Source organism: Aphelocoma coerulescens, chromosome 11 (assembly GCF_041296385.1).
Source record: "Aphelocoma coerulescens isolate FSJ_1873_10779 chromosome 11, UR_Acoe_1.0, whole genome shotgun sequence".
Lineage (NCBI taxonomy): Eukaryota > Metazoa > Chordata > Aves > Passeriformes > Corvidae > Aphelocoma > Aphelocoma coerulescens.
The window spans coordinates 6881671-6905211 of record NC_091025.1 but is presented as its reverse complement, the minus strand read 5'-3'; the positions used below and the strand labels follow the sequence as shown (position 1 = coordinate 6905211).

Sequence of the window (23541 nt, the reverse complement as noted above, 5' to 3'; positions counted from 1 at the left end):
AAGAGATTTTAACTCTATTGGCCATCACGTCCTTTAGTGTTGTGCAAAAGCTATTTAACTTCCAAGTTCTGCTGCCAGGAGCTGGGCTGGATTTCCAGGAGTCCCTGTAACTGGTGGCATTTGGCTGTAGTTTTAGGAAGCTATACTGCACACACAGCACAGCCCAGAGAGAAGGATCCATACTTGCAGAGGGATTTAGGACAGGCTCAGGATGGGGAGAAACAACTCACGTCACACTGACTCCCCATAAGGACGCTGAAGAGAAAGTTCAATACCCATCTCCATCCCTCCAAAACTGGTACATGTGACAGGCATTATTCTTTCCCAGCTTCTGAACTGTTTTACAAAGTCACAGTCCTTGGCACCCTTTGCTGTGTCAGACCTCATTCCTGGTGTGGTTTAGGCTCACTTGAAGCAGTACAATCATACAAAAGAGTTTTGCCTATGTGAGGAGGACGAGGGAGCACAGCATGGACCAGCTGCACACCAACTCCCTGTACAGGAACACCAGGGGAAAACAAAGGGGCACCATGGCTCCCACTGGGAGCAGAGCAACAGAAACCACACAGGTGTGTCAAACACAAACACCTGGCTGGCACGAAGAGCACCAACACTGCTAAATGCCTGTTAGGAACAGTTTGAACACCACAATGCTCAGGAGCCTCTCAGCTCACTGGCATAAGCAGCATTTGCATCACACGGAATACATGTAACATTTTATTTATCTGAGCTGTACACGTATTCAAAGGTAACATACAAAAATATGGATAGTCAAATCACTTGTGAGAAAGGCTGGTGAGACCAGCAGGGTGGTGTGGTGGTCGCAGCACAACCTGCCTCCACTCAGGAGAACATCCAGCAGTCGTTGCCTGATTGCTTATGTGTGGAAAAGCATCACGTGGAGCAGTGACATGGAACAATCCACAGCCAGCCCCTGGGAGCAGACCGTCTTCTCACCCACAGGGGCCACCACTGCACCTTCACTTGGAGGGGATCACTTTATTTCCACTCACAGCAACTGGAATCAGGAGCTTCCGGTACTCCAGAGGGAGGTAATTCTCTATCAGCACATTCAATGGCATCTTGTCTGTCACCAGCCCTTGCCTTTGTCCAAAAGGAGAGCAGAGAAGAAACAAGAGTTGTTAGTGAAATGTGTTTCCATTTGATGTCAGAGTAAGGTTTTCTTGCAGTGATGTTTTTGCATTTAAGAGCTGAAATGCTCTGGCTGCTTGTGACAAACAGCTCCAGACTCGTGTTTGCTGGCAGCTTCTCAGCTCCTGTGCATGGTGCAATGCCAGGATTGCCCACACAGCAGAGCAGACCCAGAGGGTTCCTGCAGACCAGCTTCCCACAGAGCTTCCCACTGTTTACCATGGGGATATTCATCTATATTGATCAGGACCAAAGTAGAGGCTCACTGCTTTTTAAATTCACAATCCACCTACCATAGGATAAATTCTACCATTTGAAGACGTGCACAGAATGATGTGACAGAAGGAAATAGCTCAGTACCCAGATATTTTTACATTCACAACTCAGAGGTGGTTGGCATTTGCCAACTGTGTAGGCCATGTAGTTTTCCAGCACACCGTTTAGCTGACTGGCCTGAAAAAAATCAGCATCTCACAGGTTTGTAGAAAGAAAAAAAGTGCAGCATTTATTCACACTTTCTGTGTGGAAGGAACAGAAATACTGTTCTTATGCATGAGCCAGCAACAATTCCTGATCTCTTTATGAGGCAGTAAAAAAGCATAAAGACACCTAGAACAAAGTGAAACAACAAGTACACGGAATTCTCAAACCAGGGCAACTAATCCATCGTGCCTCCTGGCCTGCTCATACCAACCTCAGCACACACCTGCCAGGTGGGAAAATGAAATCTCTGGATCAGGACAGCAATAGATTGTTTTTTTTAAGCAGCAGCACCAGCACTACCTACAGAGGCCCATGCAAAGCTCATGTCATCAGCTGTGCCCTGCACCATCCCCCAAGTGACTTTAACATCACATTTGAAACTCTTCCAGTGGAGAGCAAGAACCTGGAGTAATGACTTTAAATGAAAAGTGGTGGATTGCTTCAAGCCTCACAGTGTTTTAACAGTGGGCTTCCAAGCCAAGAATAAATCCCTTGTGTTTTCGTAACAGAACAAAGTGAATTCAGGCAGGAGATGAGGCAGCTGGGGGAGTCCAGAGGACACAGCACCAGTGAGGCAGCTCTGAAAACAGCTCTTCCAGGTTGCTGTCTAGGAATGTTGCTGTTATGAGAGGCCAGCCGTGGCTGCCCGGCCTGGAGGCTTCTTCTCCTGCTCTGGAGAGGAACTGTCACTTTGGATCCCAAGTATCAGCTTGTGCAGCAGCAGGAAGAGGTGTATTTTGTTTGGAAGAGCAAGTCACCAAAACAGACAGCAGGACATGTGAAAATGCTCACAGTGTCAGCTGCAGGTGCTTTTAGCAAAGAGATCACTCGAGGATGCCAACAGGGTAGCCCAGCCTCCCTCTTAGCATTTCTCTACTTTTTCTACTCATCTCCCAGACATTACTGCTTCACCCTTATACAAATCCCTCTCCTCCTTGGTTCCTCAGATAACTCCTTGCACTCACAACCCTTCACTACTTCCTCTTGCCCCTCCACCACCACCGTCACTCACTGGTGCAACCCAAGTCCACGGATGTCTCCTGGGACAGAAGTGGCCTCACACAGAGTAAATCTCAGGATCCCACATTTACTGCACAAACACTGCTGGTGCACACCCTGGCAACAACCAGGGTTTACTGGGCTATCAAAGCACCACCAACCACCACTGCAGATTAGTAACAACCCTTCCATTACCTTCTCATGAGGATTTCCAGGTCAGCCGCCTCCACTGTCTTCCTCCCTGCATGGTGGGCGTAAGCTTCCAGATCATCGCTCACCTGCTTGAAGTATCTCTCGGAGCTGAGGGAACAATGAGGAAGGAAACCAAATCAGACTGAACCACGTGAACACCATCTAGTCACCCACTTCTGCAGGGCAAGCTGCACTAGAGCTGCTCGTTGTGCAGGTCCCAGCCTGCCAGGGAAAGCTGGGGGAGAAGAAACTCTCCAGCCCATGGACAAAGCTTGACTTCTCAGCTCAGGCTCCCTGGAACTTCACTGCCAAGACAGCTGTGAAACAGCTGCACATCTGACAACCAGAACCTTTCCCAAACTTCCCAGACATGTAGGAACAGGGGCTGACACCAGTGAGAGAGAAATCAGCACTGAGGGTCAGACTACTGGCTACTGCAGTGACACTTCAAAAAATCCACAGATTTTACTCATGAAGGCAACAAGGTAGAAGGATTCAAAAAGCTGAGAAACCTGGATTCCAGTGGAACACCCTCACTGTGCCCAGCATAATGACCATTGTCCAGAGCCATCCTGCCCATGGAAATTGATAATGACAAGACTGTGACTGGTACAATTTGCTGGGACAAAACCCAGATGCTCCTGCAAGGCTGCACTGATCAGATACCCACACAGCAGCCCAAAGCACTTTGCACATTTCTGCCCCTGTTTTTATCAGGCCTCCCAAGATTGTTTCCAGCTGAAGAGAGAAGGCTGTCAGCTTGTCAGCAACACTCCAAACAGATTTATTACTTCAGGAAAGAAAGAAAGAAAACCCAACACTAAAAATAATGGAAAGAGCAGTTTGTTGCTACTTACCATTTTTCAACAATTTTGAATGCATCTCTGGTCACTGGCATTTTAACAAAATGTCTGAATATCTCCTTTATCAAACTCCTTGGCATTTGAGGCTCACATGGTTTCCTCTGGGATGTTTTCTTTGGAAATCTCTTTGGAACTGTCTTAGGCTGCAACAGCTGCACAGGAGATCTTCGAGGGAAATTGAAAATTCACACATTGAATGAACAAGGCCAGGGGAGAGGCAGAGAACACCAGGCTGAGTTTGGAGAAACCCTAAGCTGAACTGGAAGGGACAAGAACTATCTTGAGCTCTTCATTCTTTCTCCCTCCCAATTCTTCAAAACTCTCATGCCCAAACAGGGCGGTTTGCAAAGAGTTCCCTTGATTCCAGCATGCTCATGTAACACACTGCCAGCAAACTGGAGTTCTCTCCAATACATGAGTGCAGTTTCCACTGCATCCCTGTAGTATTCCCTTTCCAGTAGTGCACAAAGTTTGAGGCACCACAAGTCACCTCTGCATCGGTGGACAGAGGAGGCTGCTCTGCAGGGAATCCTTCTGCACTATTAAGAACTTCAATGAGGGCTTTTTTGGTGGGTGTTGGGTTCCCCCCCCCCTTAAACAAGACCATAAGTCCTAAAGGAAGTTACAATTGTCTTCCATTCTAAAATAGGAAAAATTGTAATATGGAAGAGTTAAGTGAAATCCATGGATTCACTCAGCACATAACTGGAAAACAACAGGAAAAAAATAGAACCTCAGCAATAGAACACATGCAAAACCCCTAGAGAGAGTGTGTGGATCACTTGACTTGCCAGTCCACCTGTATGTGGGCACAAGAATTTTGTCTTGTTTATTGCTTTAACAGACAAAAATCTAAAGTCATGGGCTAGAAAATTCCTCCGGTTCCCTAGGACCCACTGCTAGTGGTTCTGATGAAGCAAATGGCTTCACTAAATTTCTAATTAAGACAATGCAAATGTTAACTAATTTGGAGTAATGCAGAGGACAGGTTCACTTTCTGCCTCTAGGACAGCTTCATTCTGTAGTCAGCACATGGCAACTGCACACAGCTCTAGGCTTCTGCAGTCAATGTAAGTATGTCATTCCATGTGATCAGAGTCCTGTCACCTGTAATTATCCCTCTTCTGCAAGGGCCTCTGCATCCCATACTGGAGTCTATGGCTCCAGAGTAGCCTACCAATTGAAAAACTCCTAGGAAAAGTTTTGGCCTTCAGCACAAGAAAATATTATAAGAACGTCATTGAAAAGCCTTAAGACATCAGACCTGCTCTGGAAGAGCACTGACATTCACTCAATTCACTCTGAACTCAGCTGCTACAGCACTGAAAGAACCAAAGCCTTCAGAGCAGCTGGCAAAGCTGGGCTCTCCTCTTCCCCTCTGCCAGGCCACTGCTGGACGTGGGTTAGGCTTACCTGGGAGCAGCAGGTTTTGCAACATGTGGAGTTGACAGCAGGAGGTTGTAGGCTGGAGCACGGACAAATGCAGGAGTCTTCATGGAAACCTCTAGGGAAAAAAGTACTTGAGGAACTGAAGTCTCTTTCCAGAGCTCCTGGAGAAAGCAGTGCTGCTGCAGCAGACAGAAAACCAGGCACCTCCCGACACGCCCGCTCCTGGTCACACTTCCTGTGCTCTGGCTGTGTCCCCACAGCACCCTGAGCCAGCACAGCTGCTGCCTGCTGCAGTGCCACCCCCACAGCTCCTGCCACACAGGCTAGTGGCTCCCCTCGGGCCTCTGTGCTGGCCCAGCTGGCTGGGCAGGCTGCAGGGACACACTCACTCAGGGCCAGGCTGCAGGGACTAATGGCTGGGTTAACTTAGGTTGCCACAAAGCTGCAGCCTTTTTAACCAGAAAGAACTTCAAAGTCTACAAGCTCCCTCTTTGTCATCTTGCTAAGCCACTGGCAAATTCTCCTGAACAAAGGGACAAGCTGAGCTACCGACTCACATTACAGGGGCCAGAATATAAACTTCTCCCTGTTTGCAGATTGTCATAACTCCTTCCAGGCAAGGCTCCTGTTATCAGCATCTCACATGTTCCCTGCTATGAACCCATAGCAGCTTCCTCCAAGTCTAATCTGCATTGTCTAACTTCACTCTTGCACTTCTTCACTTCATAACAAAGGAAAGAAAACAATGTTAATAGAAATACTGAGCAGCTTCCCGTCTAGAAGAAGAGTGATCATGCAGGGCTTCTTGCCCAACAGCCTCCCTTGGAAGCTGAGTGCAGCCAAATAATCCAGCCTATCTGGTAATGGTGTCAACTTCCCAAAGATCCCTTAAAAGGGCTTGGACACCTGTCCTCTTAGAGAAGCCAAGCCCAGCTACTAGAGGCTTCAGGGACTACTGAGAGTTAAACTCCCCAGATGAAAGGGTCAGAAATCTCTCAGAGAAAGCAGGGCTGGGTGAAACTACTGTGGTTGCCTGCATTAGCTTCTTCTGAATAAACATTTCTGTGCACTGGAGGGACAGGGAGCAGGATGTAGGGAAAGGGACTGGTTATGCTGAAGTTTCCAAGGCAAGATTTATGACAAAAGGACATAATTTTTTTCCCTTTTCTTCCTCCCCTTGTCCAATGACACCTGTATGGTGCTACTCTTACTATTCCACCCTATCAGTGAGATCTGCAGCCAGATCTTTCCACCTCTTCATACAGCTGTGTACAAGATAAGCATATTAACACAACTGTAGACACCCTAAGAACACCTACAGCTTTTCTTGTGGCTATCAGTTCAACTGTTGTGTTTGTGCACACTGCACAAATACACACAGATATAGATATTTTCATTACAGCTAAATATGGCCAAAATTTTAGCAATGGGGTTTTAGGATGTCCTTTGTTCAGCTTTATACTTCAGGGTGTACTGTTCTTCAAAAGACTAAGACCAGTTCCAAGACACATCACTAAAATACATTCTGGGTATTCTCAAACATGGCCTTGATCAAAGATAACTCAGTCTGATGTATTTGTTCTTCCAAAAGGCATCAGCACTCTTGGGCCAGACTGATGCAGTTTCTCAAGAACTGTTTAGAAGCAGACACTTTCTCTCAGCTTTCTGGAAAACCGGGCTACTACTTTTGTTAACTGGAAAGGAAACCTGTAACTACACATACAAAATACAGGGTTCTAAATTAGGTTTCAAGTCTGAAGTCACATAAATGGCTGTGGTAACACCAACTCAATGGTAAGACATTAAAAAATTGGCATGAAATTAGGAGTCAGGAAGGAAAGAACAGACTGGAGGATATCCCTATGTCACTGTATAAACCCACTTTGCACTCAGTTTCATCTGTTTTGGGCACTTCCATTACTTTCACCTCAAAAAGTACAAGATGATCTTGGTCTCTGAAGCACCTGATGAGCCAGTAATGATCTGGCCCTAGAAACAGCAGCCAACAGTTTCCCCTGGACTCTCTGATGAACTAAACAGTTAATAACATTATTAACCTCTGCTGTTCTTCAGACTAGGAGGAAAAAATTCTCCAACTGCCTTCTGTTCCTTACCTTGACTTGCAGGGTGTCCAGCTTCATCCTCAGCAGGCTCTTCCACTGAATTATCCAACTCTAGCATGATAGCCTGGTCCTGTAGCTCATCTCCTTGTTCATCAGTTTCATCTGACGGAGTCATCCCAGGTTTATCGAATGAGGAAAAGGCATGAGACTGCCTGCCCAGACTTTCAGCTCCAATGCCTTTGGTAATCTCATGTTCTAGATTTCCAAAACAGGAAAAACAAAGCCCTGAAACAAGTACCTTTGCCTGATTCTGGAACTTCCACTAGTAAATTTTAATCAAAGAAACCTGCTGTAACTATACATTTCTAAATACTACCACCAGTACAATGTTGGTTTCCCTTAAAATAAAACACAGTCTTCCAGCTTAAAATGACAAAACTGGTTTGCTATTTCCCCAGTAATTAGCCCAGATTCCACAATGTAAAGGAATCTGTCTCTGTCTCAGCACTGATACCAGTCATGCAGCATGAGAGATCTTTGGCACTAAAGAGAGCTGTCAGCATTAGAGGTGTCCTCACCAGCTCTGGGAGAGCCGTGGGCTCCAACGTTGCCTTCTGCCAGTTCCTCTCCTGCTGAAGGAGCCATTTCTGTTTCACCTCTGCTGTCCTGTGCTGGAGTTATCTGCAATTCTGCTTTTTCAGACAGTTTCTTCTCCAAATGTTCAGAATATTCAGCATTTGCACCACATTCTGCAGCTAAAATAAGAAATTCTATCATACATCTTACCTACAAAAAAACCCCCAACCAACCACCAGCACACAGTTTAACCACCGCTAGAATTTATTTGTGATAAATAAATTCAGCCATAAGCTGTGAAAAAGAAAAGCAGATGCAGTTCCCTTTACAGCTGAGAAATGCCCAACTTTTCCTGTGTTTGCTCCACAGCTACCTAATTAGGGGCACATCAGATCCCGATGAAGGAATTTTACTTACAGTAAGCAGAGCTCCTCCAGATCTGACATCTCTATGGCTATTCCAAATTTTGGTGATTGTGTGAAAGACCAATTTCTTTTCCTTTAAATCTAACAATACCTGGAGTTTGTGCTCAGATTCTCCTCCTCATTTCCTCCGTTTTTCTGAATAAACAATTTTGTAAGAGATATACTCCATTACAAAGAGAAGAGAGCCTAAAGTGGTTTTAACCATCCTGGACAAGCCTCTGGCAGGCAGGATGAGAAATACATAGGCACATGACTTGCTTTTGTTTAAAACACTTGAGCCACTGACTACTTAAGTATTCCTTTTTCCTTTATACTACATATACAGTCCACATATCTGTTATTATGTAGCTCTGTTAAGCAGAAAGCCACCCAAGTAATTCCTTTGAGAAAATTGGGCACTCTCATAATGCTGTCACTTGCTAAAGGTTAGGAAAACTTGGCTGAGTCCAGAACCAAAAGCTGTCAAACTGCACTTTTATCATCCTCTCCAGTGACTGGGAGTTTTCACACTCGAAAGTACAAGTGTGGCAAGGCCTTATACTTTTGGGACCCCAAGCCCAAGTGAAGGGCACAAAGACATCTGGCCAAAGGTGGTGCAAAAATCAGTTATACCACTCTCACTAACCAGAATATTGGGCTGCTTACACCAACACAGGGTCTAAAGTGAAGTGAAATATTAACTAGCTTAGATTAGCCAGATGTATTATTTGCCAAGAGAGAGCTCTTCATCTTTCCTTTGGGAAGCTGAGCAGTAGTAAAGACCTGCCAAAACATAAGAACCTTTATTCCACTTCCAGTCATAGCCCACTTTAAGAGAGCTTATCTGGAAATGTTCAATTCCAGCATCTTACGTACAATTAAGTCTTATATTACTCTGCAAGTCACCTCAAAACTCTGTTTAAATCAGATTATACTCCATTCCCTTTCTACACTCAAAGCACTTCTTACCCTCTTGGAAAATCTTTTCCTGTTCCACTCCGTTTAATGTATTAATCATCTCTTCTTCTGTATCACTTATTTCTAGGTCTTCAATTATATGGGACACAACTTCTCTCAAAGACAGGCTGGAAAGATTTAGAGTGACTGGGGATTCCAAATATTTACTTGAACTTCTGGAGGACAGAGAGGAGCTCCATCTACAAACAGCTAGAACAGATCATTAATGTGTCTCCTGGTAGCTTTTTAAGCTTTCTTTTAGCTTTCCTGGTAAATAAAAAACCAAGCAGGGAGAAGAAGACACACAAGAAACACTTGTGTGTACTCGAAGCAGTTTAGGGAGTTTGCACTGAATCTTAGGAACCAGTTGGAAGAATCCTTTCAACCATTTTTCAGTTGACACTGAGGAGCAACACTGAGAGCAGCCTCCTGTGGTAGAGGAGAACTAGGTCACCATTAACTTCTGACATGAATGCCTTACTAACTCCAGTGTTTTAAAGATATGCTCACTCCCCCACATCTTCCTCTCATTTGATCCAGTTCCCTATTCCACATCCTCCACACTTTTCTCTGCATTATCTATCCCTTTGTCCTAAAAATGCCTACCATTGAGCTCCTCTGAGCAACTAACCTTTTTCTGTCAATTCCTTCCCCTGTCCTTTCAAAACAACTTTTGCCTGGTCCAAGCAGTATGAGGAAAATGTGCTCCCACTTACACAACCAGGACTAGGCCAGGGAAATGAATGCCAAAGAAAGGTACCAGACACCAGGAAAAAACTGGCAAACAATAGGAATTACAAAGCATTGGTACAGAGCGAGCAGGGAGGCGACTGCCTCTGTCCAAGGATTTTTAAGGCCCTGGAGACAGTGAAGAGATTGGCTGTGACAAGTAAGTGAGCACATCACAGTGAAGGTCTGGACTACGAACTTCCAGATTCCTTCCACGTCTGCTACATGTCCTATGTATTATCTCCTTATTTTTTGTGACCAATTTAGAGTGCCCACTTCTGGTGTCCTAGTACAAAGGAGAGATGGACCCAGTGGAGAGTCTAGCGAAAGGCCACCAGGACAGTTAAGGGACTGACACATCTCTCCTAGAAGGAAAGGCTGAGAGAGCTGGGACTGCTCAGCCTAGAGAAGAGAAAGCTCGGGGCAGATCTCACCAATATACACAAGTGTCTGAGGGTGTAAGGCAGACAGAGTCAGACTCTTTCCAGTGGTGCCCAGTGTCAGGAGAAAAGGCAACTGCCACAGACTAGAACACGGGAGGCTCCATCTGAACATAAGGAAGAGAATTTGCAGTCATTACCCTTGGAGACTCCTAAGAGCCACTTAGACAGGGTCCTGGGCAACCTGCTCTATGTGGCCCTGCCAGAGCAGAGGGGTTGGAGAAAATAACCTTGAGGTCCCTTTCTACCTCAGCCACTCTGTAACTTCAGATAGTACCTGCTAAGCCTAAGCCTTAACCCATAGTACTCACTGCAAATCACTTCCTCTTCAGGAAAAGAAACCTGTTCCATTGGGTTACTCTGCTGGGAATGATCCTGCTTATCTTCTTGCCGTTTTACAGGTGTTTCTGTAGATACATGTCTCATTCTGTCAACATGCCCATGATCAAGGCTTGAGCTCTTGGAGTATCTCTGGGTCCTTCCCTCATTTGTGCCCACACTGGATACCAGGCCCCCTGGCCTTGATTCCTCTTGATCTCCATCAGAAATCGGGCTCCTCTGTGCTGAAGTTTTCGAGTCTGACAGCTGGGGTTCAAGAGCAAAAAGTTTATTTTGGCTCTGTTCATCCAGCTGGGACTGAACAAAGAGCTCGGTGCTATTCATCATCATTTCTGCATCACTCGTCAGGATGCTTGTTCGAATCCCAGATGCAGATTGTGAGTCCACAAGGTAGTTCTGTTCTGTTTAGAAAGTTTTAAAACAGATTTTATGTGAAAAACTGTTCAAGGTCATAGGGACACACACTACTACCAAGACTTGTGTAATACAAAATTTCAGTCATTCAACCAAATTTTACTCATCCTCAACAGATCAAACACTGAAACACTATGACATCACTCCAGTGCCCCCAGCTCTCCCCCTGCCAAACCAAGAGACCTCAGTACCCACAGATGAAAATGATCCCAAACAATTCCTGTGGCTTATATCACCAAACTGGACAAAGCACATATTTAAGTGCATAGAACCAAAGGAACTGTCGAGGCAGAGCCTCATTCTAATCTTGCTTCCCAAATCCCACTCTATTTCTGCAAATGTATTAGTAAATTTTAAATTCTAAAACACAGACCATGCTTCAGTAACTGCTTCTACAAGCCCCTTCACGTAAGGCCCTGCCTCCCAAAAGAGAAGTAACAACACAAAAGAAACCTTTGCTCTTCAGCAGGTTCTGTTCTACTCTGCCTTCAAAAGCTTGCATGTCAACAGCCTTGCGGGTTTTTGGCCTGCGGAGCAAGCCCCTCTTCTCAACAGTGTCTGGGGCCATCAAGGAACCCACAGACATACGAAGGGACCTGCAAAAAGAGGGAAGAAATCATTTGTCAAAATCACACTCCCCTTTTACCCTCAGAATACAGACATGGTGGCACTGACAGTGACACATTTCGCAGAACTGGGAGAAATTTCTCCAAAAAACCCTTGAAGATTTTATGTCAGTCTTTAAATGAATTAATTTCATAGTATCACCCAACATCACGCTATGTATCACAGACATCAGTAAGCAGACTGGTCTACAGCCTCCCTGAGACACTGCAACACTACAGCTGACAAAAGGTTCATAAATTTTAAAAATCCTAAATAACAAAAAAAGGGAAAACAAATGTTTGAGAGTAAAGACATACTCCAGATGACAGTGGGGTGGTAGGAGGACTTCCCAACAAGTTTAAGAAGCTACTTAATATCAATACTCTCAGCAAAGTACAGCTACCAACAAACTGTGACTGTTTTGAGATGGGAGCTGATAGCAACACATAAAGCACAGGAAAAGATGTTTCTCACTGGAGGTGTTTCACACCCTGGAGACTGACCATGCTCAATGACCTCCTGTCCCTCTCTCCAGGCAACCCAAGTAAAAAGGGGGTTCAGAGGGTTTAAAGTCAAAACTACAGAATGCAGCCCCAAGAAGCATCTTGTGTGGCACCCCAGGCAAGGCCTGCACTGAGAAAGGTGAAATAATGCACTGACTTTGGCCAGGGTCATTTGCAAAGTACCCAGGCAACATAGGAAATTAAGTTCTTTGACTCACTAAAAAGCTTTTAAAGTCCGGAAAATACTGCATAGATGCAACTGATATAATGAGACTATCAACAGGCAGGGATAATATTCTAAGGTATACTGTTTACTGACTTACTGTTGGAAGCATGAAAACAAAAGGCAAAAAGGAATGATCCTAGCAAATAAAAATAGGAGCACCAGCAGCAATACAAGCTAGACCAACCCAGGCACACAGTGCAGAGCCACAGTTCCTGAAAATCAAAAGGTGTGTGGTGTAACACCTTCAAATTCCATCAGGAGAGGGACAGGTGAATGTGTTACTGCTAACATTAACACAGGTCTTTAACATGAACCCAGGGATCTGCACTGTTCTTCACCACTTCAGATGTGATCAGTGAAGGCAGCTATAGTCGGGACAGACAGAAGTTGAGACATTTTAGGTTAAACTCACCGAGTCATAATTGTGCTGTCCAACGTTGACTGAGCTAGAAAAAGTTGATGGCACATTAGTTGAGAAATTACCCTTTACACAACAGGCTACAGGAACATCCCAATGGATCTTCCTCTTTTCAGAGCCAGTCATGCCACAATCCTCAAAAGTCGCACTTTGATGCAAACAGAATTAGATGACAGTCACTTCACTATTTCACGTCTACTTTTCAGAACTGCATATTAGAAATCTAATAAGCAATTTCTGAAAGGGTAAGAAAATAGTTATTTCAATGAAAATTTAACATGGCATATACCCTCACACTTAATAATTTTAATTTTACCACATTGATAGCAAGATGTTAGGCCTTGGTCACAACCACCTTTCAGCAACCCAACCCAAACACATCTGGAGCTTTAGAAGCACAGACAACTATTCCACAAACTCTTGATGAAACTGGAACTCCAACCTGTTCTGCTCGCCAAGAACTTCATAATTATTTTATATAATTGCAATGGAAAGTAGGCAGCTGCTTGTATTTTAAAGTTTCTAGAACTGAGAGGAAGACAGGGATTGCTTCCTCTGGAGACACTTCAAAACTCAAAAAGCACCAAGCTGCAAAAGTAGTCAAGAAGTTATATACAGTAGGATAGGTACTTCTATTTTTTCCATTATCCCCTTTGCATGAGATATTGCAATCTGGATTCCAAACCTACAACTGCCCAGCTGGGCAGCTCCTAACAACTGAGCTATGCAGGTGAGAACCAGCTGACAGCAAATGCAGCACTGAACAAGATAATCCTTGACTGCAGCCTCACCTTGGTTCTGGGGAAGTCGTCTCTCTGCTGCTCTCTCAAATTCAGAAATGCTAAGTTTCTTTCTCTTCTTTGTCATGTGGAACACGCTGACAGATGTGTCCTCAGCAGCAACATCTGGCAGCTGCAATTCCCCCCTACCAAAACAAACCAAGCTGGAGAGACATTTCTGATAATCCCACCTGACAAGATGCAACTCTGATCACTGAAACATAAGTAGAGAAGTCCTGCTCCCTAATCCCACCACAGGAACTGCAGCTATACCTGGCATTGTAATAAAAGTGAAAATTATAAAAAAACCCTACTTACATGCTTGAAACTCTCTTAGATGGGACTTCTGAATGAGCTTCTTCCATGTCTTTATGGTTAGATGTCTGAGGTGCCAGAGGTGAAACTTGGGGTTCTGTCAACAAACCAGAACATTTCCTTTCCACAATTCAATACAGCAAGAGCACCAAAACGCAGCAGACTGTCAAATCTACACTACAGGCTGTAAATTACACTTATTAATGGGTTAAAATAAAGATCTAGTGAAAACTGTTTGGGTTCTACTGGCTGTGACAAAGCCAGTAGACAGTGACAAAGCCAGTGACAGCTGGCAGCACAGGGATTCCCTGCACTGCAGCAGAATGTGCCTCTATAACTCACACCTGATCCTACAGCCAAAGGCAGCACCAGGATTATGTGCTCAGACACCAGGATAAGACCACCTGAAGAGGATTTTGAAGAGGATCTTCAAAGCTATGATTTCACCAGTGCAAGGCCTGGTCTCTCAGACAGTTGTATCCCACATTCAGCTGCCCTGCAGTGATTTCTCTGTTACATAAATCAGTCATACAACAATCTGATTTCTGTTCCATGTAACAGGGAAAGGATAATGGGCTACCAAGAAACACTACCAAAGCATTGTCTTTCTGTTCTCAAGTCTCCTGAAAAAAAGACACTTACCGTTCTGCATGACTCTCTTGAGTAGAAGCCGTGGTGTGCCATTTTTGAGATCAGGGAACGCTGCCCGTCTCTGCTTCACCAAGGTGCTTCTGACAGATTTACTCTTGTTTTCTAGACTCGATCCAGTCTAGAGGGAAATCAAAACACAAGCAATTCAAAACTAGGATTTATATTATTAAAGACCACAACATCAAAAGCATCCCCCACCCATCTTCTAATAACAAGCTAGGCCAGCTGATAAGAAACTTTTTCCAAATTCCAAAGAGAAATTGCGCGTTGACTTTTTGACAAATGGTGGCACCTCACGTGTGGACGGGAGACAATTCAGCTCGGGTATCACCCAGGTGGGTTCCAGCGCAAAACCCTCCTGTGGGCGAAATCCCGAGCGGCCTCAGAGCACAGCCGCGACCTAAACATGCCGAGGGGTACTCGGCCAGCGCGAAAGGCAAGGGGCGTCGGCCCATTTTCCAGGATTAAATGCGAAAAAGGGTGAGAGAGAGGCCTCCGCTCCTGCTTCAGGGGACTCGTTTCTATCTCAAACCGAGAGCGACCGGGCGGGCGGAGCCGGACGAGTCCCACGGGATGGTCGATCCCGACAGCGACTCTCCTTTCCTCCTTTCTTTCTTTTCTTCCCTTCCTCCCGCCCTCCCGGACCCCTTGCGGCACCTGGGCCGCCGCCCGCGCGTTGTGGCGGCCGCTGCGCCTGAGGCCGGGCCCGGCCGGGGACCGCCCGTCGGCCATGGCGGGACCGCTAACGGCCGCACACCTCGCGCGCCCCGCCGCCTCTCGCGAGATGCGTGCGCGCGCCGGGAGGGGCCGCGGCGCAGTGTGGGGCGGGTAGTTCCGCCGGCAGCGCGGTGCATTGTGGTCCGCGTAGTTCCGGGGCGGCGGCGGCGGCGGCGGCGAGAGGCCGCGCGGGCCTTGTGGGAGCTGTAGTTCGGCGGGGCCGCTCGCCCCGCTCGCCGCGGGTGTCCCCCCGCCCCGCGAGGCCATGCCGGGCTTCACCTGCTGCGTACCGGGCTGCTACAACAACTCGCACCGCGACAAGGCGCTGCACTTCTACACCTTCCCCAAGGACGAGGAGCTGCGGCGCCTCTGGCTCAAGAACGTCTCCCGGGCGGGCGTCAGCGGCTGCTTCAGCACCTTCCAGCCCACCACGGGCCACCGCGTCTGCAGCGAACACTTCCAGGGCGGCCGCAAGTCCTACCTGGTGCGGGTCCCCACCATCTTCCCGCTGCGCGGCGTCAACGAGCGCAAGGCTCAGCGGGCCCGGCGCCCCCGCCCCGCTGCCGCCGCCGCCGCCGCCCCGCAGGGCCCCGCGGCCGCCGCCGAGGCCCCTGCAGGGGGCGCGGCCGAGGACGTGAAGCCCATCGACCTGACGGTGCAGGTGGAGCTCGGGGCCGCCGCCACCATCGGGCCCAGCCCCGTGCGGCTGCCGGTGCCGGTACCGGCGGCGGCGGCGGCGGCGGCGGCGGGGGAGGAGAGCCCGGTGGAGGGCGGCCCCCCCGATCACTCGTACTCGCTGTCGTCGGGCACCACGTCGGAGGAGCTGCTGAGGAAGCTGAACGAGCAGCGCGACATCATCGCGCTGCTGGAGGTGAAGATGAAGGAGATGAAGGGCAGCATCCGTCGTCTGCGCCTGGCCGAGGCCCAGCTCCGCGAGGAGATCCGCGAGAAGGACCGGCTGCTCCACGCCGCCAGCGCCGGCACCCGCAAGCGCCACGGCCTCTGAGGGCTGCCGGGGCCCGGCCCGGCGCGGGGCTCTCCATCCCGGAGCCTCCGCCGCCCTCGGTGCGGTGCCGGGCAGAGCAGAGATGGGATGGACCACGGCGTCTCAAGTGCCCGGCTCAGCCCACGCCACAGCAGCTCCCAGCCGGGCAAGGCCTCGCCATCGGATTCGCCTGCCTGGACTGGATCAGCTCGGTGCCCAGCTCCGTTATCACCCCGACGTTATCTCCGGTGTCACCTCACACCGGGCCCATCAAACCCGCTCTGTGCCGGCACTGTCAGAACGCGCTGCTCGTAGCGTGGATGGGACCCGAGTCGTCACTAAGTGGACGTAGGGTATCAGTTTTCAGCAAATAAACTTGCTCTGTGTCAAGTGAGGTAACAGCAACACTACCCTGGAGAAGGCGTGTCCGACTGCCGTGGGCACTGTACCCGTCATAGGAATGGTCGGTGATGTCGCGATCAGCCTTGCTCAGTGGAGGAAAGCTTTAGAAACCCTCTCAGGGTGATGTGTTTCTTCAGTAAATTACTGATGCCATAAAAGACTGCTCTTCCTAGCGTGACAGAACCCCCAGATTAAAGAGTGTTCTTGTACCGTGTAGTTTCTGCTCTCTCCGCAGCGTGTGTGTAATGGTTACAGATGTCTCGATGCTCTCGACAACAGTAAGGATTACAGTCTGGTACAAAGAACCCGGTGGCATTTGACAGCTGTAGTTTATCTCATTGGCTTAAGACTCCCTCTGATGAAATGGAGGCTTTGTAACACATTGGAATTTTAATCCTTGGCTTTCGTTCAGAGAACTGGGATGAAACAGAAGTGACTTTACCTGCAGTGGTTGCAAACCTTTCCTGTCTAATCCTAAACTAGTTGGCATGAGTAATAATCTGTACATTAGGCAAGACCATACTAAAACCTGCTTGTGTGTTCTAAACCAAGATTTAAGAGTATTGTAACAAATCTATGTGGAATGATTGTGTAGTCTCTGTTTCTAGCCAGCATCAGTCCCTTCACTTTCTGCAACGGGCAACCAAATCAACGTTGGCTAGAAAGAGGGTGGAGTGAGGGTAGCAAAGCCATGGGTTTGGCTTGGTTATGCACTGCCAGCCTAGCCAGTGGAACAGATCCCTCAGCAGTTTGGAGGAGGAGGAGAAGGGGAGTATCTGGTGCTCCAGCACAGCCCTGTGGCAGGGGGCCATGACGATGGATGTTGAGAACAAAAGGCACTTCACCACAGTGTGCCCATATTCGCCTTCGAGGGAAGAATTCCCAGGCGTTCCCCGGGCCTGTGAGATCCTTCTGGAACCAGAGTGCATTGCACTTGGTAGATTGGGATGTCACTTTTACTAAATTTTATAGAGGTATTTTCTAAATGTAAAAGGTATCTTTAGTTTGAAATTATGTAATCTTTGTAACACTGGCTAATGTAGCTTTACAACCATCAGCTTCAACACTGTATACGACCGAACAAAAGGGCACCGTGGGGTTTTGTAGCCGGAGGTTTCTCTGTGAGTCCTGAAGCCTGTTCAGCTCCAGGTTGTCACAGCCTGCTATGTGATGCATGGGTCATTTTTTATTAACGTGTCTGCCAAGTTGGATGGTCAGCTGTAAGGATACTACATGTCTATCCATGTACTAAGTACTTCCTGTTACTTCAGTTTAATTTATTCTCCAATCTGAGATGTAGCTCTCCAGCTCTGTGCTATACTGATTTTTCTGTGAGTCGAGTTAGCAGCAATTTTTTTGTTTGGTTGGTTTGGCTTGTTTTGGGTTTGTTTTTGGTTTTTTTTGTAGGACAAGAAGATACCTGCTCCACCATTGGATCTAACATATGTGATTGGTCCAGCAGCTCTAGATGCTCCCATCAAGACGGTAGGCAGCACAACATCCCTCCTTGCAAACGAGGCCGGTTGTGCATCTGAGCTTGTTGAGAATGTGCATGTCGTGACAGTCATGGTACTTTTTCTACCATTGGGATGCACTTCAGGATGTTCAGCCATTCAGCCTTGCTGGACTGGTTACCTGCTGGACTGTTTGACTTCTCCAGGTTACACTGAGGTGCTAACATGCTTAATTTTAATAAAGTATATTTTGTTTTCTTATGTTTCCTGTCTCCTTGTGGTGTATATATGTATTTCTGAAAGGATTGTGGCTGTAGCTTGTCTTCTCTTTTGTACCATCTTTTTTATTCCTCCTGAACTCCACAGCTGGAATGTGGGGATATCTTTACATTCATGTAGGGTGAGGAAGAGGATTTTGAGGTCAGTTCAGTGTAACACACACCTACCTACGCAGAGGTTGGAGCCATTTTGATGAGCAATCAGTCACAGGCTGCTCTCTGTGTAACCAGGAGGGATTTGAGCAGGGAGCCAGGCTTCCCACAGGGCTTCCCCCAGCATGGAAGAGCTCGCATGTGCTCTTAGAACTTGTAAATCCACTTGCCAAAGTTCCTGGTTTCAGATTGATTTAGAGCTGTTAATCTCAAGCAAATGTAAGCAGCAAAATTTTCAGCTGTGCCTCAACCATCACATTTTTTGGTTGAACTGGGAATGTTAAATGAAGCTGCAGGATGGGGAGGTGATTGTCCCACTTCACTCTGTGCTGCTGCAGCCTCACCTTGAGTTCTGGGAGCAGATTTGGGCACCGCAGTACAAGAAGTATCTAAAGCTGTAACAGAGCACCCAAAGGAGGCCATGAGGATGGTGTAGGGTCTAGAGGGGAAGCCATGTGAGGAGTGGATGAGGGTACTTGTCCTCTTCAGGGTGCAGAAGAGGGCAGAGCTCCTTGTGGGCTGCAGCTTCCTCCGGAGAAGCAGCAGAGGGGCAGCACTGATCGCTGCTGTCTGTGACCAGTGACAGGATCCGAGGGAACGGCTGAAGCTGTGCCAGGGGAGCTTTAGGCTGGATGTTAGGAAAAGGTTCTTCACCCAGAGGGTGGTCGGGCATTGGAAAAGGCTCTCCGGGGAGGCGCTCACGGCCGCAGCTCCGAGAGAGCTCAAGGACCGTTCGCACAGGGCCCCCAAATGCAGCACGGGCCGCGAGGGCCGCCCAGCGGTGTCAGGATGGCCGAGCGGTCTAAGGCGCTGCGTTCAGGTCGCAGTCTCCCCTGGAGGCGTGGGTTCGAATCCCACTTCTGACAACGGCTCGCTTTTTGCGCCAGGCTCGCCCGTCGTTCACCGTTAATCGCTTTGCATTCCGCGCTTTTGTTCCGCTGTGTTTTTTTTTCACGCTCCCACCCGCCTTCCCCAGCCAAAAGCGGCCGCCGAGCGGCGCAAAAGTAGCTGTCAGAAGTGGGATTCGAACCCACGCCTCCAGGGGAGACTGCGACCTGAACGCAGCGCCTTAGACCGCTCGGCCATCCTGACCTGCCGCTAAGCGGGGTCCTGTGGCCACGTCGCATCGCGATCTCAGCCGGGCCGTCGTGTCCGGTCACTGCCGGGACACCCCGCGGACAGCACCGGGCCCAGCCCCGGGTCACGGTCTGCGTTAACGACCTGCGTGACGGGACCCTCGGCACGTGGTACCAAACTGGGAGCAGTGGATGAGAGTCCAGAGGGTCCTGCTGCCCCTCAGAGGGATCTGGACCGGCCCGAGATACGGGCTGACAGGAATCTCCTGGAGTGGAGGGTGATGAGGCACTGCGCAGATTGTCCGGAGAAGCTGTGGCTGCCCCGTCCCTGGAAGTGTTCAAGGCCAGGCTGGAGCAAGGCCAAGGGCTTGGAGCAACCCGGTCTGGTGGAAGGTGTCTTTGCATGGCAGGAGGTTGGAACGAGGTGCTTTAAGATCACTTCCAACCCAAATTATTCCAGGCTTTTTTAACAAGGAGACGCGTGTCGCCCGGGCCCCGCAGACGATCAACGTCAGGCACCAGGACGCGCTGGGGGCCACCAAATGTCGCCGGTGGGCACCGAGCAGGACACGGCTGCACAGAAAGCTCTCGGTGACCCGGGCTGCTCCAGGCAGAGCATCGCCAGGATGCGGGGAGCGGGGGCTGGCACGGCGGGGGCCGCCCTTTGTCGGCAGTACCCCGGTACGGACACGGGGACACACCGGGACACACCGGGACACACCGGGAGCGCAGGGCGGCGCCGGGCGCAGGTTCCACCGCATGCCCCGGGGTGGCGGGGCGGGGGCAGCCGCGGGGCTCAGCCCGGCCGCCCCGGACCCACCCGCGCCCCGCCCGCGGAGGGGCCGTCCCGGGGCCGTCCCGGGGCCGTCCCGGGGCCGGTGCGCGGCATGGCGGGGCTGCCCGGCGCCGCGCGCGCCCGGAGCGCCTCCCCGGGCTCCCCTCCGGCCCTGGACGGCTCCTTCTTGCTCTCGCCGCTCGGGGGGCTGATGGGCGCCCAGGCCGTGAGTACCGGGGAGGGGCACAGCGGAGGGGGGAGGGCATCACCCACTTTGGCGCTTTTCTTCAGCTGGAAACAGCCCGGGGTCCCTTTGGCTGCCACTCCGACCCCATCTCCGCTGTCTAACCCTAGCTAATCCCCAACCCCAAGGCAGTGCAGCCTCTTCTCTCATCCTTCCCTCTGTAAAGCCAGAGAAAAATTCGGATTCTTGTGCTCACACCCCTTGCCGGTGGTAACTCCGCTCAATGTGTGGTGGTTCCCAGTGCCAGGCACGGGCTGATCCGTGCCGACATCTCCGCGGGGCACGGCCGGTGGGTCGGGGGTGTGTGAAGCACAGTGACTCCAACTGAGGTGCGCTGGGGTTGCTCGTGGGGCTCTCACGCTCCCTGAAACACTCCCAGCTCTCCAGGCTGTCCTCCCAGGCTTTGGCGGCTGCTCTCAGAAGAGCCCAAGTCTTTGCACCGTCAAACCGAGCAGCAGCATCACCTCCCCGTTGCTTCAGCGGGCAACCACAGTAATCTCCCGCTGGTACTCTCCCCGGGACGTCGGGTGCCACATGAATGCAAATGGGTGGGTGTTCAGCTGCCCACGGTGCTGCACCGCCGCGTGGGAGCCTGTTCACTGGTCCCCTCTCCTCGGGGCAGTGTTGTGGGGGCAGCAGTGGGATGTGCCCCGAGCAGCCGCTGGGGAACAGCTGGCACAGACCTGGCTCCTGGCTCCAGAGCATGGCTCCAACCCCTGGGCATGGCCGAGCTGGTGGTGACGCAGGGACAAACGCTCAGGGAAGGGGCCGGGAAGGATGCTGGGAGTGCCTTGTAGGAGCGTCAGGAAAGAGAGATGGAAGCAAGACAAGCAGCAGAGACCTTTCAACTCTGCAGCTGGTCCCACCTCTCCAGCCCCTTGCCTAGGCCAGACTGTTAAACAGGCTCCTGCTTTCCCTGCCAGCAGCCAGAGCAGGGCAGCTCACACGTGCCACCTCTCACTCTTGCAGGAGCCCCCTATACATGTTTCTCCCCAGCACATATTTTGTGATCACGAGTGTCAGAAATGGATGAGACAGACAAGGAGGCATTGTCGGGGCGGCCGAGCACCAGGGCGTTGGATGCGGGCAGGACAAAGGCTGTTGTGTTTCTTCATGACAATAAGTGGTGTGGGCTTACACAGGGGCAGAGCGGCTTTCCAAGGAGCCCTTCTCCTGCCAAGTGTGCTGCTGCTTTCCTGGAGTGAGGGGAGCCCAGCTGCTCTTGGTGCTGGTGTGCCTGGGCTTGTGATGTTCTGTGTTCCACCTGCAGGAACCAGCCCCTGAACATGTTCCCTGTTTCACCCCACAGGTGCTCGGTTTACTGGTGTGGTCTCTCATCGCCGCCACAACGTACCACCTGCACGCGGCGTATGGCTGGGTGATGTTTGTGTCCCTCTTCTTCTGGATTCTAACACTCCTTTTCTTCGTGACTTACCTCCTGCAGCTTCATCAGAAGTTCTACATGATCCCCTGGCCCCTTGTGGTGTGTAGCCAAGAGGGAGTGAGGGGGGATCCCAAGAGGGAAACATCTTGGAAGGATAGTCTGGGAAGGCTTCAGGCTCTTCTGGGCTGATGGAGCAAAGTCCCCTGCACTTTGCACAGTGACATTGTTTCATTCTGCTCCTCAATTGCTTAGAAAATGCTCAAACCAGAAAGTCCTGTGTCAATCCAGAAAGTTACAGCCACCAACTGCTGCAGTTGTGGTGTCATCCAAAAACCTCCCAGCACAACCTGGGGAGCATTTAACGTGTTCTCCTGGGGAATGGGGAGGAATGTGAACCTGAGCCTTTTGCTCCTGTCTCATCCCAGCAGGCATGAGCCTGAGCCCAGACCTCACAACCTCCTCTTTGCTTTCCCCAGCTGATGATCTACAACGCTGTGGCCACCGTGCTGTACATCACCGCCTTCGTGACGTGCGCGGCTGCTGTGCAGCCGACGTCCTGGCGGCAGTGGGACTACAACCGCAGAGCTGCCGCCTCCGTGAGTACGGGCGGGCAGGGGAGGGCCGAGGGGCTGGGGCAGCCACCGTGGTCACACGTGGCATGTGCTCCTTTTCCAGTTCTTTGCCTGTGTCACGATGATCACCTATGGGGTGAGCACCTTCCTCAGCTTCCGTGCCTGGAAAGGGCTCGGCAGCAACGCGGCCACCAGCCAAGTGACTGACCACGCGTAAGGAGTGGACAGCAAAGCCCAGCCACGGGCCACCCTGCGCCAGCTTGTACCAGGCTTGGTGGCTTGGAGCCTTGTGTGCCACCAGTGCTCATTTTGGGACCAGCCTGTGTGGGCAGTAGTGGTCAGCACTGGCTCACATGGATGCTGCCCTGTGGTTTCCAATGATGCTTCCAGCTGACGTGCCCACAGCACAGCCCCACCAGCATCGTCACTGGGGCTCGCTGGGGCTGCAGCTCCTGCTCATCCCTGGGGGTCATCTGGATCCTCACTGGAGCAGCTCCACTGAGGGGGCTCAGCCAATTTGGCACAGTCCAGTACTAAAATTCACTAACCTAAGCCCAGGCTCTCCTCTCTGCTCATTCACAGCTACAGTGTAAGTAATTGCAATTAACGGGATGCAGAAACAGGGGCAGAGCTGGAAGATGGGAGGAGAAGCAAAGGAAGCAGTTGTAACTGCTCTTGTATTGATTTCTAACAGTTTGAATATAAATTTTATGCTTTAAATAAAAACATTCCTAAATCCAGCACTGGAGTCTGTCATGAGAAAACTTGTCTTGTGAGGAGGCAGCACATACAGCACGGCAGGGACAGCAGAGATGTCACTGCAGAGGTGACGACAGTCCCTTCCCACTCCATGTGGGTTTTAGCCCATGTGGGCTATGGAAGGAACAAGTCCACAGGGTTCACCTCTCATTGCTTTATGCACACACACGCTCAGAGTGTGCATCCAAGACCACAACAATACGAACGAGGTGCCAAGGCTTTGATCACTCCCTCTTCCTGGCTC

At 49.9% G+C, this 23541-nt stretch overlaps 3 protein-coding genes and 2 non-coding genes across 8 annotated transcripts; 3 read left to right on the top strand and 2 right to left on the bottom strand.

Annotated features, from left to right (window-relative positions):
• Positions 1–704: 704 nt before the first annotated feature.
• Positions 705–15596, bottom strand: CENPT (centromere protein T). Of its 4 annotated transcripts, none has more exons than XM_069027350.1 (14): positions 15506–15596; positions 14490–14616; positions 13851–13944; positions 13545–13678; positions 12748–12781; positions 11454–11596; positions 10559–10987; positions 9091–9288; positions 7720–7896; positions 7193–7396; positions 5103–5193; positions 3684–3854; positions 2830–2934; positions 705–1104 (listed from the first exon to the last, which is right to left on the bottom strand). In XM_069027350.1, exons 2-14 carry the CDS (start codon positions 14497–14499, stop codon positions 981–983), a joined length of 1914 nt encoding a protein of 637 aa, XP_068883451.1. In that variant the 5' UTR covers positions 14500–14616; positions 15506–15596; the 3' UTR covers positions 705–980. The 4 variants fall into 4 exon arrangements, with proteins under 4 accessions (XP_068883451.1, XP_068883449.1, XP_068883448.1 ...); XM_069027348.1 differs by lacking the exon at positions 15506–15596 and adding an exon at positions 15156–15280; XM_069027349.1 differs by lacking the exons at positions 705–1104; positions 15506–15596 and adding exons at positions 1111–1605; positions 15156–15282.
• THAP11 (THAP domain containing 11) lies at positions 15481–18317 on the top strand. Its single transcript, XM_069027351.1, has one exon. It carries the CDS (start codon positions 15481–15483, stop codon positions 16219–16221), a length of 741 nt encoding a protein of 246 aa, XP_068883452.1. The 3' UTR covers positions 16222–18317.
• Positions 18318–19270: 953 nt separating this feature from the next.
• On the top strand, positions 19271–19353 carry TRNAL-CAG (transfer RNA leucine (anticodon CAG)). The gene has a single exon. It is a non-coding gene; the product is annotated as a tRNA-Leu (tRNA).
• A 143-nt stretch (positions 19354–19496) lies between these two features.
• On the bottom strand, positions 19497–19579 carry TRNAL-CAG (transfer RNA leucine (anticodon CAG)). Its single transcript has one exon. It is a non-coding gene; the product is annotated as a tRNA-Leu (tRNA).
• An 871-nt stretch (positions 19580–20450) lies between these two features.
• Positions 20451–23231, top strand: PLLP (plasmolipin). Its single transcript, XM_069026985.1, has 4 exons — positions 20451–20564; positions 21892–22065; positions 22443–22562; positions 22642–23231. Exons 1-4 carry the CDS (start codon positions 20451–20453, stop codon positions 22753–22755), a joined length of 522 nt encoding a protein of 173 aa, XP_068883086.1. The 3' UTR covers positions 22756–23231.
• The last annotated feature ends 310 nt before the right edge of the window (positions 23232–23541 follow it).